Raw genomic sequence first — 15,528 nt, forward strand, 5'->3', positions numbered from 1 at the left:
AGAAAAAAAAAAAGACTGAAACATCAGAAGGCCTGATTTTATGAATTCTGAGGGCCTTGGTCCATACACATTTGTCTGTGATGAAAAGCTATTTTTAAGAAAATAAATCTGATTTCCTATGGAATTGGTGGCCAGTAAAACTCTCTCTTGGGCCAGAAAGGACAACAGGCTCAACAAAACACTTTGGGTCCTTTAAAATGCGCACATCAAAAAACATCCTCTCGGGACTGAGGCACACAAGATGAAATGCAGTCAGAGCAGAACACCGCAGCTCATATGGGCTCTGTCCTGCAAGCCAGGGCTCCAGACTGTCCTCAGGGCCTTAAAAGTCTCCTGTACTGAAGGAGAGAAAAAGCAACGGCAGGGAAGTAAGGGGAAAATAAGGGTGGCGAAAGAGGGAGAGTATGTATTCAAAAGAGGGAGGGCACGTCTGAGAAGACAATGGGGGCAGGAGACCAGGAAGAGTGGGGAGAGGAGGACTCTGTTCACGGGTGAGTTCTCAAGGAGTGGCCACCTGAAGAAGATTCTTTCAAAGGGACAGCACCTTTTACTTGAGGATTCTGTTCACCATAGGCTGGCGTAGAAAAGCATCCAGCAGCGCGAGGACCAGCAATGAGACTAAGATCTTCATGGGGAGTTCTGCCGCAGTAGCAATAGTAGTTGTCACAGAAAAACTGATGAGCAATCCTTACATGAAAGAAGAAATGTTCCCTTTTCCTGGGCAAATATAGTCATTGGCCTGCCAACACCAGCACAGGGCTCTCCTTGATGCTCAGTGCAGCATCTCATCAGTGTTAAAAGCTCCATGATTCATGGGTGTTTGCTGGCTATTATTTTCATATCACTGACCCACCTGAGTGGCCACACACCCTTTACACTTGACTTCCAGCCAACCTCATTGGCCAATGGCTCATCTTATGGCTGCAGCCCACTTGCCTCCCAGCAAATGCCCCACTCCTCATTCTGTGACTTAAGCCCTAAGATATGGAGTACTCTATCCCCTACTCATCTTAGAAGGCTATCTACAATTTTTTTTTTTCTAGGATGATTTCTCCTTCACTCTCTCTAGGAAAAACAGAGAGCTCAACGGTAAGGTTGGTATCTTTCTGCCTAACTGCTAATCTCTAGATGTCATAATCAAGGATGAGAATGCTACCAAATTTCATATAAGCCTTTATTCCATTCACTGAACTTTGACATGTGATACCAATGAGTGGTTTTTCTCTTTGGGGGAAATTCATTAACTTCTCATAGTTTTGGTTTGTTAGCTACATACCAGCAAAGACTGTTAAGGCTCCTTCCAGCTCTAAAGTGATAGAATTCATTTGGTCCATGGTCACAGAAGGTATTTTTGGTCCAGACCAGGACTACTGCCATATAATCCTAACCGGTCTTCTTGCTTTTGACCTCATATTATCCCAGTTCATCCTAACTTTGCTACCAGAATAACCTTTGTAGTGTATACCTCTGAAGACATCATCACACTGGCCAAATTTTTCAAAAGGGTCCTAATTATGAAAACAAAACTTATTTTGCCTAGGAGTCAGGCAGTCAAAACAGCAAAAAGCAGTCAAGATCAGATTCCAAAAATATATACAGAATTAACTTTACTAAATTTCAGTTTCAGTCAAATGGACGCATTCTCAACCCTGTGAACACTGTTTTTCTAACTTTATATTATTGCTTAGGACATTCCTCTTGTGTACAGTGTGGTCCTCCAAACAGAAATATGACATATATTCTTTAAGGTCAAGGTGAAATCATTTCATACGACCTCTATCTCCTGAACTTTGGGCTGCCAATTTCGTATAATCCATCCAGCTACTTCAACTGGGTATCTGTTATGTGTGAATGAGGGTACTGCCTTTTTGGCTTCTCTTAGGCTGTTAGTGAACTCATGTACATTTATCTTCTCTCCCTGCATGGACTGAATGCTCCTTGATAAACTGATTTAGACCAACACTGCACCATGAGGAGCATCTACAACAGAGCTGGAGTCTAATGTATTTTTGTCCATCTCATTGGAAGTGCACCTGCAAGCATACTTATTTGTGTAAACACGTGTTAAGGCAAAGACCAACACCAAGTACCATTCACCAAGTACTGTGGCTGAGTTGGGGCCACAACTCAGATGTCCACACTCCTCCAGCGTTGTTCACTCTGCAACAGTGGCTGTGGGAGGCCCTGTTTGAAGTGCTGGAACATGAAGGGTTACATGTGTGGGCATCTCTTCCAGCACAACTGTAGAGTTTCTACTTAGCCAGGTAAATCTGGTCCTCACTGTGCCTCTGGCATCAGGGGGAAAATTAACCAACTGTCAAATAAAATACAGTCAACCCAGTGGATTAAATGACTAATTCTCTGTGTCCCAAGCTGCTCAGCCTCGCCTCTGGTAACTGCACCATCTTGGACCAGATGCACTGTGGCCTGACTCCAGGAATGAAATTTTACATTCTGCTGAAAGGGTAGCCAGGCTGCTCAAGAGAAAAAGAAGATACTAATTGTAAATCTTTTCTATTTTTAGGCTCAATGTGCATTTTGTTTGGCAGTAAGGGCAGCATGAATAAAACTCCAATCCTAAGAATTTTAATTTGCCACCTCCAAAATGCCCGAGTCAGTAGAGATCTTGGAAGGTTGCGTCTACCCTTCCCCTGCCTTCAGGAAGAACCCCGCACATCTACATCTGCTCGACAGAAAAAAAAAAAACAAACCCTAGAATAACCTCCTCACTCACAGAAGTTCGGTATCTCTTTAAATATATGTAATTTCTAGCACAAGATTCCCATAAAAAGATTTTGCAGAATAACTTCACTGAATCATTCACTTCACAAAGAGCATTGCAATATTTCACCTATTTTCTCATTGGCTTTTATAGCTAGAGTCTCATATTTGCCTGTAAATCCTTTGTTTCTTTAATTGTATCTGCTGTTGCTCACCTTATATTCTACCTGAAAATTGAAGCTTCTTAAAAGCAGGGACTAGAGATATTTTATAGTGTATATGTAGTATATAGTATATATCCCATAAAATATATACACATCTCTCTCTCTCTCTCTCTCTCTCTCTCTCTCTCTCTCTCACACACACACACACACACAAACACACACACACACACACACACACACACACACTAGCACAACCTCAGTCAATGTTCTTAAAAAGTAGACCTCTCCTTCAGCACAACCACCAAGAGAAGACAGAGTTGTCTTGTCAGTGTGAAATGACTTGGTTCTGAATAATGTCCTCTATGAACATTATCACTGCTCCTCTGGCCATGTCTCTCACTGTTTTAGCAAATCACTAGTGTTCTTCACCTTTTTAGAGTTTTCCTTCCCAAGAAGGCTCTGAAAAAAAGCTCTGGGCCCTTAATCCAGAAAAATGTTCACATCTCCACATGCACAAAACACTGTCTCAAATTCCATGGGGGGTAGGAGCCCCTGATGGCCCATGGCATCTATTAATAACTGCCTCTCCACCATGTCTTCCTTAGTGTCAGGCTCTTCCCTTGTATGTTATTTCAGATATTTACACAGCTCAAGCAAGCACCTTGATCTTCTTCCTTGCCTGCTCCCGACCCACTGGTTCAGAGTTCAGGCTACTGCACAGAACAAAAGTCACTGCTGAGAAGAAAGGTAGAGACAATCAACTCCTGGTCCGTTCCCTGGAAAACCAGGCACTGTTGTCTCGAATGAGGTAATTGTGCTCACCTTTTGGTCTTGGCTGTATGCCAGAATCCAGTCCTCTTGCTTGGGGTGGAAAAGCAAGCTCTGAATGTAAAAGTTCAGCCGGTACTTCTGATAGGTGGCCCCTTCATCTGAGCTGATCAGTAAGCTGCTCTCAATCTCCGGGTCTGTGAGTAACATGATCTGCAGCCGAGAATTGTTGGGGAAAGAAGACAACAAAATGTTACGTTTTCAAACTTACAAAAACTAAAGAAAGGAGCTAACAGTTCGGTAAGACAGCAAGAAGGACTAAAGAATGCTTGGCTAAACAAGGACATTGGCTCTGTCGCTTTGTTCTCCTGGACCAATGCCATGAAACTGTTTTCACTAAAAAATCAAAGAGGCAGACAAGCTGGAAGGGAGAGGAAAGAATGAAGTGCATTTTATTGTCTTCTATGGGTCTCCTTGTATTTTTTCAAGGTTATGTCCTTAATCTGAAATATGCCCTACTGTTCCCCTAACCTCAGCCCTCTTTCCTACTGGGCCTTGTCTACTTTCCATTCAAGACTTGTCATAGTCTGCTGTGGTTAAGGTGGAAAGAATGAGAAAGAGGATGGGGCCCATTCCTTTTTTCCTCTAATCATAAGCCCTCTTATTCACACCAACAATATTCTGTGTCCTCCTACCTTTAATCTGATTTTCTGAGTCTTGACTCAAAGGCTGAGCTTTCTAAATCCCCCTCTGGAAATTGTATAAAGGCCACATTTTATCACCTTTAAACCTATTTTATAATTTGCTGATTTATTTTGCTTCTCATCTACATATTCCCTACTAGTACATCAACTCAATGAAAACAGGGATCTGTGATATTCCTCTCTTTTTCTCCCCCACAAGTATACTCCCAGCAGCTAGAGTAAGGCCCAGCGTATTTTATAAACTCAGTGAGTACTTTCCAAATGAATGGATGAATAAATGGATAAATGAATGAATGTATACATGAATGAATGAATGAATGAATGAATAGAGTTTTCAGACCAGTCACGTCCAATAGAAAGATGCCCAGAATAGTTGGAGCAGATATGAATGGAAGTGCCATGGAAAAGTATCGGATGTTCTTCTCAATCTTTAGCCTACTGACCAAGAAATATGCTTTACATGTGTAAACACTCACAGCTTCAGATGCTTTGTCCTTTCTCGTGAGGATGGTTAACCTTGGCCAGAGCAGTGTGAACAATCCACAAGAGCAACAAGATGGAGGGGCTGCCCTGAAAATGGACTTTTATTCTCTCATTTTATGCCTCTAGGAATGTGTGATAAAGTACTTCATTCCCGACTCTCTGCAGGTCTCCTTTCACTCAGTCAACGGGCACACCTAATGCCTCTGGACAGGTGGCCTTAATGCTACCCATTAACTTGTTCCCCATCAACTTATTAATTGGCACTTTCTGAGTTTGGTTCAGAGAAGCATGAAAGATATGCTTAATGTGTGGTCGTATGAAGAGAAATCACTGCAGCCCAGGGTTTAAAGACTGCCAGCTGAGGACGCAGCAGTTCCAGGAAAAGAAGAGAGAGGAAGGAAAAGAAAAAAAAATAGGGTCATGTCATAAAAGATCAAACACATGGGGCTTTCTCAAGCGTGCGGAGGCAATCATATTAAAACCTCAGAATAGTCAGCGTCATCTTTGCAAGTGGTGTCCTGTCACCGCCAATGGCACATGACCACCGCACGCCAGACACACTCAGCCTGGATTGTGTTTCTGTAACCCAGGATGAATTTAAAGCTCCTTGCTATTCCTTCAACCCGCCCTTGTTGAAGGAGAAAAAGGGATGTGGTGGAGTAAGCGGGATGCTGTGGCCATCAGCCACACTCTGCACAAGATGAAAAGCACACCTAAAACTGGAGACTAATTGCCTCCTTCCATGTTCCGGGGAAGCCGCTGTCCAGCAACCAGAAATTCTGACAAAGTTACACGGGCCTCTCTGTCTTGCACTCACCAAGCAGACAGGGTTCCCTCATCGGATGGCGGAGACAGAACCGCCAGATAATTGACTAAGTACAAGTCACGTGGCTTCATTAAACTCTACCTTATGCACTAAGAAAGGACATTCGGATGGTTCCTAAATTCACAAGAATACTTGCAGGTGATTTCATATTTATTGGCACATAAAAGCTGTCATTTTCCAAATAACAAGTAAGTCATCAAATGATCGCACTGCTTTGTGTCTCCAACCACAGTCGACAATAATACATAACAACCTTTCGGCTCTACCGCCAGAAAGTAATTTCCATGATAGTATGAAGAGGATCGATTCTGTAGAGCGGCCATTGTCTCAGGCAAGGTGATTTTTTTTGTCCTCCTCTGACTTTCTATTTCCCTGTCAACCAAAATATGTTTTCCTTTCTTCCCATGAGAGCAGATTGCACCACCTGCTTCCCCTGGCAGACTGTTTCACCAAAATAAAAACAGTAGGCCTACAGAATATCCTCAAATCAAGCTGATTTTCATGTGTCATCTAAAATATTTTTGAGACTCACTAATGGTGTAAGTCATGAGACCATATGAGATATTCCAGATAATACTGGCTGAGGGGAGATAGAACAACACAAGCATTTTCAAACGCAAGGATACTTAATATTAAATAAACAAAACTCCTGACTCCCTTGGTTTTTTATTCTGAATGCTAAAAGTATATAGACCCAAATCTCAGCTTCTCTCTCCAGTCCTCACCTGAAACCCTAATCTGAAAATCTGACATTTTGGAAATGATGGAAGATGTCAGGAAATTCTCCCCTGTAAGATTTATAGGTGTATCTGTATGACACAAACCTTCCATTGGTTCCTCTCTCAAATCTCTGCTCAAATCCAGGCAAAACAAACAGGTCAATCTGGACCCATTTTTATTTAGCCATTTTTTATTGCACAAACAACTTTGTAAGGCTGACAGAAGAATTTAAAATAAAAGAAAAATAAATTGCTCATGACCCTATTCCTTGAACAAGTCAAACCATGTGTGTGCTTCCCTCTACTTCTTTATTCGCATCTATATATAATATCATGGATGTAGTGGGTTTTTCCACTTAATATAATGGCCTATGTTCATTTCTAACTGAACCAGAAACACACAAATGCATATCCACACACGAATATGTACCATTGTGTATAAAATATTTCAATTACTTAATCATAGCCTTCAACATAATTAGGTTACAATCAGTGCAGTGGTTGAGTAGCGATAAGTACTTGACAATTTACTGTTAACTGAATACATAGAATCCTATTATTTCAGTCATTAAATTCAAATTTTTTTAGTAATTTATTCAAATGGGTTGAGGTTTATGGTATCCTTTTGAAGGTTATTACAAGTAAATAAGTTAAGAAGTAAATAATGAATTTAAGTAACATCTAAATAGAAAAATGTTTAACCTTTTTGAGAAAAAGAAACAATGTAAAAATAAATGTGATCCAATCTTTAGACATAAATGATGGCATTTATAAATAAAGTCCTATCTTCTCAAAAGGTGTTCTCCTAGGAAATATTATCAAAATAATACCTTCAAGTTACTTAATACTCCTCAAAAAGTAACAGATTGCACTTCTTTTTTTAAGTTTATTTATTTTGAGAGGGAGAGAGAGTACATGCCTGTACATATGAGTAGAGGAGGGGCAGAGAGAGAGGGAGACAGAGAATCCCACTTAGGCTCCACTCAGTCAGTGCAGGCAGAGCCTGATGTGGGGCTCAAACCCATGAACCATGAGATCATGACCTGATCAAACGTGAACCATGAGACCATGACCTGAGCTGGAATCAAGAGTTGGATGCTCAACTGACCGAGCCACCCAGGTGCCTCAACAGATTATATTTCTTAAATATGTTCAATGATCCCTGGTTTTGCTGGTTTATGCTGGCTCTCTGGCCCCTTTTGGCTTTTAATGTTTAATCCTCTGCATTCTAGAATAGGATCATAATGAGGGAATTTTAGGAGGACTTTGTAAAAGGCATGAATCTAAACTTTGTACAGTTCCTCAAGTCAGTTCTCTAACCAGAGAGGACCTTGTTTGTTTGGCATAAAGCTTGGTCCATAGTAGGTCCATAGATCTTTGTAAATAAACAAATGAATGAATAAATGAGTGAGTAAATGAGTAGGTTCTTTTCACACCTGACTTTGGCTGAATGCAGTCCCTGGACCCCAGTGACATTATGAGTCTGAGTCCTCTCAAACAAATCCTTGCTTTTGTACTTGGAGGTAAGGACAGTAGAGACAAGGGGAAGAGCCTGTCTTTAACAGGAGAGTAATTATTCTCTGTTCAGAGCAGCCCGTGAATGATTAGAACCAGTTTACGTATGCCTTGCTGGGGGTGCACACATACCACGCTGACTGCATCTGTAGATGAATTGTTTTCCATAGAAAGTCAATAACAGTGACACAGGCTCCCGCCACCCAACCCTAAGCAATCATTCATCATCCACTCTGGGAGAAGGAAGAAACTTTATTTGCTTTTCCTAGAGGTGACAAATGAACACGAAATAAATTTATAGATTTAAAATATGTCACTTCTCTCTTTTTTTTGGTATTAGTCCTTCTGACAACTCAGTGTCATCAGAAATTAAATGCATCTTTATTCTCTTTGACTTGCTTCAGACTCAACATATGGCTACATGATGCAATTCTACAAAAGTCTGCCTGGCAGCCTTCTGATTCTTCCAGGTGCCTACTGAGGACATCCCCCTACTATTTAGTTTTCCAGATTCTCCTAGATGTTTTGTTCTTGGAATTCCATCATTTACCCATTTAGACAAAGTGGTAGTTAATAAGGGGCAATTTCACCACCTCCAGGAATACACCTGTTCCTACCATTCCTCTGGTCCTAAAGCACAAAGAATTTATTTTAGGTGTTCACTATTTGTTTGCTCATTTGTCTACTCCTTGTTGTTCATGGACTCTAATCATGAAGAGGTAATATACTGGGGGTATCTCTTTTGCTTTGCTTAAGGCTTAACTGAGATTTAGACGCCTGTATCACAGGTGCAAAACAAATACTTTCCATAATGATAATGACAATGACAAAAAAATATACTGATAATAGCGATTGGGCACTCCAGTTACCTAACCACTATATTGAAACAAGAATCTGTCTATAAACACTATAAGAGGCTATTTGCAAACCTCTGGCTTCAATATTAAAAACAAATTAGGTAAAATTGAATCGGAGCAAGTAAATGATGTGCTATCAATATAGGTGGAAAAGCTGCCTTTTCCCAAGGCGAGCTGAGCATTTATCCTTACCAGATGAGTGGAGAGTGACAACAATAAGTGCTTACCAAGTGGCTGCCGTTTGGAGGACAGTGTTAGGGAAAGCTATACAGGATCCTAGAGTGACCCATGAAAAGGAAGTCACTGAAGTACAAACAACAGCAAGAAAAGGAGAGGGAAGTGATTAAATAGAAAAAAAAAGCTCAAATAAGTATACACTGATAGAATCTGTAGAAAGGTGGACTCAGTATACAATCCGACTCCTACCCACTGCCCCCCCCCCCCGCCCCCAAACTCAGTGAAGCTCCTCTAACGCACAATCCATGTTCATTAACACAAAGTATGGTCATTAAATACTAAGAGGCAAAGAGAACATTTGGGCAACAGACCGTTTACTCCTGACCTGAAAGTTGATTCAATGAAATTGCAGGGAAACTGTGGCATTATATTCTAAACAGTTTATTCTGTGACCTTACTTTTATTTTGTTTATGTTGAGAGAGCAGGGGTGGAGAGAGAAAGAGCATGCACATGCAGGGGATGGACAGAGGGTGAGGAAGGGAGAGAATCCCAAGCAGGCTCTGTTCTGTTGGCACAGAGCCTGTCATGGGGGCTCAATCCCGAGAATCACCAGGTCATGACTGGTGCAGAAATCAAGTAACAGACACTTGACCCACTAAGCCACACAGGCACCCCTCAATTTTATTGTTCTTAATGCGGACCCAAAGGCTTTGACTTTTTAGGGGCAAAAAGTATTTTCAAGAAGTATATAGAATATTATCATTCCAGTCCTTCATACATCTATTACTAGCCTTGTCAGAAAACTCCAGTTCTTAATTATTACGTAACAATAAACTGTGCTCCTTTTGCCCAACCGTGTAGAGTACACAGGAAATTAATGATGTTCACCGGGAATGACAATGTATAGGTTACACTCCTTGGAAGACAATTCAAGAAAAAAAGCCTACGATTGAGTTTTTATTTCTCTTGGAACTATTGAACATAATTCTCTCCTTTGAGTCAACTTAGAGAATATCGAACTAAAAAACACCATTTCATGGCAAGAATCTGCTTCCATTACCGTGGATGAAACTAATCGTCCTACAAAGGAAACATATGTTCATGTACACGGACAGGTTGATCTCCAGGGCTGAGCATAGGGATCGTGAACCACAGATCTGTTTTCCATGTGAAGAGTCATGATCAAATCCTAAACCTGACCCCAGTCAATGTTGCTGTGAATGTGTGTACTTTCTCAGAAAAAACAAAGAAAGAGAGTACATGTTGTGAAGGTCATTCATGTCACGAGAAGAAGGAAAAAGAAACTATAAACATAAATTATAATCACAGGAAATAACAAGGGGACTGACTCCAAAGATGGATTTGAGTTTCATCTCTGCTATGTATCAGTTATGCCACTCTGAAAAGCTCATAGCTCACTTAATCTTTCTATGAACTTGTTCTCTTGTTGAGAGTAGTAACACTATATAAAAAAAGTTTACATTTACTGAGTATCTGTTGTGTACAAGACACTCTACTAAGCCATTAAAATATTACTTCCTTAAATTGTTTAAATATACTTCAGGTAGATACTATGTCCATTTGGCACATGAGGAAATGAGGCTTAGAGAAATGAGGTGATTAGTTCAAGGTCACACAGCTAGTCAGTGGTAAAGCTGTCTATGGCATATGCTGCAAGGGTTTATGTGTAGATTAAGTTCATCTGTGTGAAAGCAATGCTAAGTTTTATGCTAATGTTAATATTAGTACTTCACAAAGAATGGCACATTTAGTACTATATGTTTTATAAAAATGTGGGAGTTGAGTTCAAGAGAGGGGAGGAGGAGAGAGGAAGGAAGGGGGGAAGGAAGGAGAGAGAGGGAGAGGGAGAGGGAGAGGGAGAGGGAGAGGGAGAGGGGGAGAGAGAGAGAGAGAGAGAGAGAGAGAGAGAGAGAGAGAGACGGACTATATTTTAAGTATCTCACAGAAATATTGCCTAGATGAGGAAAGGGGGTTGGCAACAAGCAATTAAGAGTTAGGTAATGGAGACTCTCAATAACAAAATGACTGATGAGATATTCCTGAAGAAATAAAGGTAATGTTTTGCTGTAAATACAAATCTATGAAATCAAAATACCCAGACCTGCTTCACACTCAGATTTTTAATAATGACCCTGGCCTTCTTTTCTCACCCTCCTAGCATCATTCCTCCGGAAGACTGGTTTTATGCTTTATCACAAGTATAGGTTAGAAAAAAATGACAGAAATAGCAAACAAGGCCTGACTTAATCATAGCACAGGTGGGGAAACAAACATTTCCCTCACAAGTAGATTCTCGAAGAAATTTATGCTAAAGCCAATAAAAATTGTTAACAGTGTAACTGATTTTATGAAAAAGAGATCATATGACTCATTGGCACCTAAAAAATGAAGTCTTTTTGCCAGAGAAATAGCTATTGTCATACAAAGGGGAAAGGAGGGAATATGGAATATTCACGAACAGTTAGCATTGTATCATCTGGTTCTTAAAAAAATAAGATTTTAGGGGTACCTGGTGGATCAGTCAGTTAAAGCGTCCGACTTCAGCTCAGGTCATGATCTCACACTCTGTGAGTTAGAGCCCCGCGTCAGGCTCTGTACTGACAGCTCAGAGCCTGGAGCCTGCTTCGGATTCTGTGTCTCCCTCTCTCTCTGCCCCTCCCCTGCTCATGCTCTATCTCTCTCTGTCTCAAAAATAAATAAAAACATTTAAAAAATAAGATTTTATTTATTTTTTTTAAATTTTTTTTTCAACGTTTATTTATTTTTGGGACAGAGAGAGACAGAGCATGAACGGGGGAGGGGCAGAGAGAGAGGGAGACACAGAATCGGAAACAGGCTCCAGGCTCTGAGCCATCAGCCCAGAGCCTGACGCGGGGCTCGAACTCATGGACTGCGAGATTGTGACCTGGCTGAAGTCGGACGCTTAACCGACTGCGCCACCCAGGCGCCCCAAAAAATAAGATTTTAAAGGAAGAGAATGATGGACAAATTTGAGAGATATTTTTAGTATTGCAGCCACTATGGAGACTGATTAAATACCTTGAGAATATTTGAGCTTCCTTCAAAATTCCAGCATTATCCCATAGCCTCCACTCAAACTCAATCAGAACACACTTCCATGGTCATTACAAGTCCCAGAGTAACTTCTCTCTTAAATCCCCAAAGATCTACAAATGCCAAAAGGTTACATCATTTTAAAATGTTAGCTGCTATCAGACAGAGGAGCGATGCTGGGAGAAACGGACATTCATCTTCTTTGCTCCTGGGAAACTTTACAAGATATAATGTTCATTTAATGATAAGAAATCTCTTTATTCCACCAGAAACGATAAAAGGAGAAGAGGTGGGGAGGAAGAGAGCAAGAAAGAGAAGCTATCGGTATATTTTAACATTGATTTAGGTGAGGGACACACCATTTTTGGTTAAATCTCTAAGTTGTGCATCTGATTTTAGAGTTTGAATAAATGTCAAGTTGAAAGTCAAGAGAATGAAAAGAAGAGCCCATACAAATGAACCTATTCTAAAAACGAGTGGACAGAATGTGCCCACGTTCTTCATCCCTTGCTTTACCGTACCATCATCCTGACAAGCATGTTTCAGTTTTACTTACTTCTATTAATGCTTCATGGTAAATGGGCAAATATACCAGGGTGGATCGGGGAAGATTAATGAGGTCTCAGCCACACGAGACCCCGCTAATGCATTTGGCTATTAAAGCTTTCCTGAGAAGACTGTGGAGACCACCAGGGGTTTCTCTCAAACAGGATTTGCAGATTAGTGAAGTGAGAATCTCCCCTGCAGCATCACTGCAGAGCTCCCAGGAAGATGGGGCGGAAAGGGAACATCCAGGAAGAAGTGCCTCCTGTTAACACAGAGATCTGCTTCATGTAAATTTTTTTTCCTTAGGTCTTCAGTTATTTAACGACAGACACTGATCATTTCGAGTTGTTTTTGAGAGGGAGAAAATGGTGAATATGCTTAATTGACATGCCCCTGGGGATAATTACACGATCTGCTGCTTTTCCTCCCTACTTTCTTCCTTTCCTTCAGAGCAGGTGGTATAGCAGTGCAGTGTTTTAAGATGATGTGGTTTTTTCCCCCCAAGACTGCATTTTCTAGGCCCTTCTATATCTCAGGTTAATTCCACTTGAAAATGCATACTCATAAATAGCAGAACGGGTACAATATATTAAAGAGAAAAGGGTCTCTGTTCCACTTACTGCTGTTTAACAAAGTACCTCAAAACTGTGGCTTCAGACAACTATTTATTTTGCTCATGGTTTTGTGGGTCAGGAATTCAGGAAGAGCTCAGCGAGGTAGTTGGTTTCAAAGCCACATGATGTCAACAGTGAGTCTGGAACCAGTGGTTCTACTTCCAAGATGGCTTCTTCACCCGTGTAATTGGCCTTAGCATCTCTCTCTTTCTACATGGAAGGGCATTCTCTCCATCTTGTCTGAACTTCACAAAGCATTGAATTTTCATCATTCTTGGATTTCTTAATTGGTGACCAGCTTCCTCAAAGTGTGAGTATCCCAAAAGCAAGTAATTCAAGAGACTCAAGTGGAAGGTGCAATGCTTCTTATGACCTGGCTTCAGAAGTCCCAGCACATCCATTTTGCCATGTTCTATTGGATAAACAAGTCACCAATTCTGGCCGAGATGTAAAGGCGGGGTGGGGAATAACTCCACCTCTTCAGGGAGGAAGAATACTTATACAGAGGAAAGAGTGGCAAGAATTGGTGGCAGCCATTTTGGAGATACATGATGACAACTATTTTCTGTACAATTTGACACTTAAAATTAAAAGGAGAATATGATTCAAAGTTTGTTATTATTGTTATATTCAATATGAATACTAAGGTCTTCTTGTGATCAGAGCATATTTGACATACAGATGATTTGAAGTTGTCAGATTTTTCATTGGGTTTCAGCTACCTTAAACTTTTTGAATGCAGTACATTCCTAATCTGGTATCACTTCAAGGTGAATATTTATTGAAGACCAAATGAATTTTATTGTTAGTCACAGAGACATCAAGAGACCCAAGGTCACAGAATTCCAGGCTGTGGATTTTTTAGGGTGTATAAATTATCCAGATTAAATTACAGAAGGATAAATCTGTTAAATGTCCATTATAGTGTGCATAACTAAGTCTTTATTAAGGGAGCCCATATCTAGGTATTACAGTCTCATCATTTAATTAAGGATACGATACTTTTTAAAAAATGAGTTTCTTAGGAGCAAAATACTCTTTGTCTCTTTATGTTGACAACAAAAGCACCAATACCAATTACAATATAACCTAGCAATTGGAACTAAGATACTTACTGTTCTCTTGGGTCTTAAAATAACAAGTGACTTTTAGGTAACCTCGGACTAACAAAAACAACACAAGACCATTTGTGTCTGAGGGTGAATGGATGAATGGTAAATGTGTCTCAGACACATACAGAAATTTCAATTTTTATCATGGTGCAGGCCCGTGTAAAACCATCCAAAATTTTTATTTTATGTTTTTTTATTTTATATGCATCCTGCCGCATAACTCAATTCCTACTGATACTATGCCAACTCTGTAAAACACTCATCTGCTCCAAGATACTACCAACAGGGAATCCACACTTTAAGAAAATAACCACAAAGTCAACTCTCTTGACTTCAGTGGTATTTCTCAGCACCCCAATTCAAAAGGAACAAAAGGGCTCTAAAAAAGTGTTCAAAAAGAACACAAATCTTGCCATCATAGAACCTCTGCAAACCATGTGATCTTTTATGGGTCTGTGCCAACATCATTTACGAGTCTTGTCATCACGATTGCTCAGAAGTTACCACGCTTAACAATTAGACTGATTCTTTAATCAAGGTGCTACCATACAATCCAATTATAATGGTGCAATTCTCTTTTGTGACTGTACCAAAGTACTTTTAGACTGGGATTCAGATATGTGATGAGTTGAATACACCTATAAAGACACTACCATTTACAAAGTTGGCTGATCTTGATTTCAGAGCTGCTTTGACCATATGACAGTTCACAGCCAGTTTGGCTTTCTCTGAATGGATCCCAGGGAGAGTGAACATATGTCCTGGACAGATTTTGTCCTAGACAGTCCTGGTTTAGTCATGTTGTATCATCATAAATATTGTTATTGACACCCAAAAATGTATTGTTTGGGCAATAAATTACAATTCAACCTAATGGGACAAAGATTTATCTAAAACCCTCAAAACATTATTCCAAAAGTAGGTAACCAAGCAAATCAAAAACAAACAAAAGAAAAAAAAAGTTACTACACTTAATGAGAGGAAAAAAAAATCTTCAAACACATGGGTAGACCAACACATTCCTTAACAGAACTACACCACATATCCTTTACTTACCTTTCTCTGAAACTCGGGGTCATGAAAATATATCTCAATTAATTCATTTTACTATGATATAATAATGCTTTCTAGAACTACTGAAGTGTGCCGAGCTCTCTGCTGAACATGAAATAGTTTTCTGAAGTCCGACCATTTTTCTTAACTCACCCCCAGCCTTCCACTGTCAGACAGGCTCTTGCTAATATAA

The 15,528-nt window shown here is 40.2% G+C and overlaps 1 protein-coding gene across 5 annotated transcripts in view; it reads right to left on the reverse strand.

The window, feature by feature from the left end:
• Window positions 1–15,528, reverse strand: part of SORCS1 (sortilin related VPS10 domain containing receptor 1) — a 518,222-nt gene that overhangs the window by 190,321 nt on the left and 312,373 nt on the right. For all 5 annotated transcript variants that reach the window (XM_043597466.1, XM_043597465.1, XM_043597464.1 and 2 more), the window contains exon 4: window positions 3,708–3,866. In XM_043597466.1, coding sequence (XP_043453401.1) covers window positions 3,708–3,866 — 159 coding nt within the window. The remainder of the gene's footprint in view (window positions 1–3,707; window positions 3,867–15,528) is intronic.

This window comes from Prionailurus bengalensis, chromosome D2, assembly GCF_016509475.1.
Source record: "Prionailurus bengalensis isolate Pbe53 chromosome D2, Fcat_Pben_1.1_paternal_pri, whole genome shotgun sequence".
Lineage (NCBI taxonomy): Eukaryota > Metazoa > Chordata > Mammalia > Carnivora > Felidae > Prionailurus > Prionailurus bengalensis.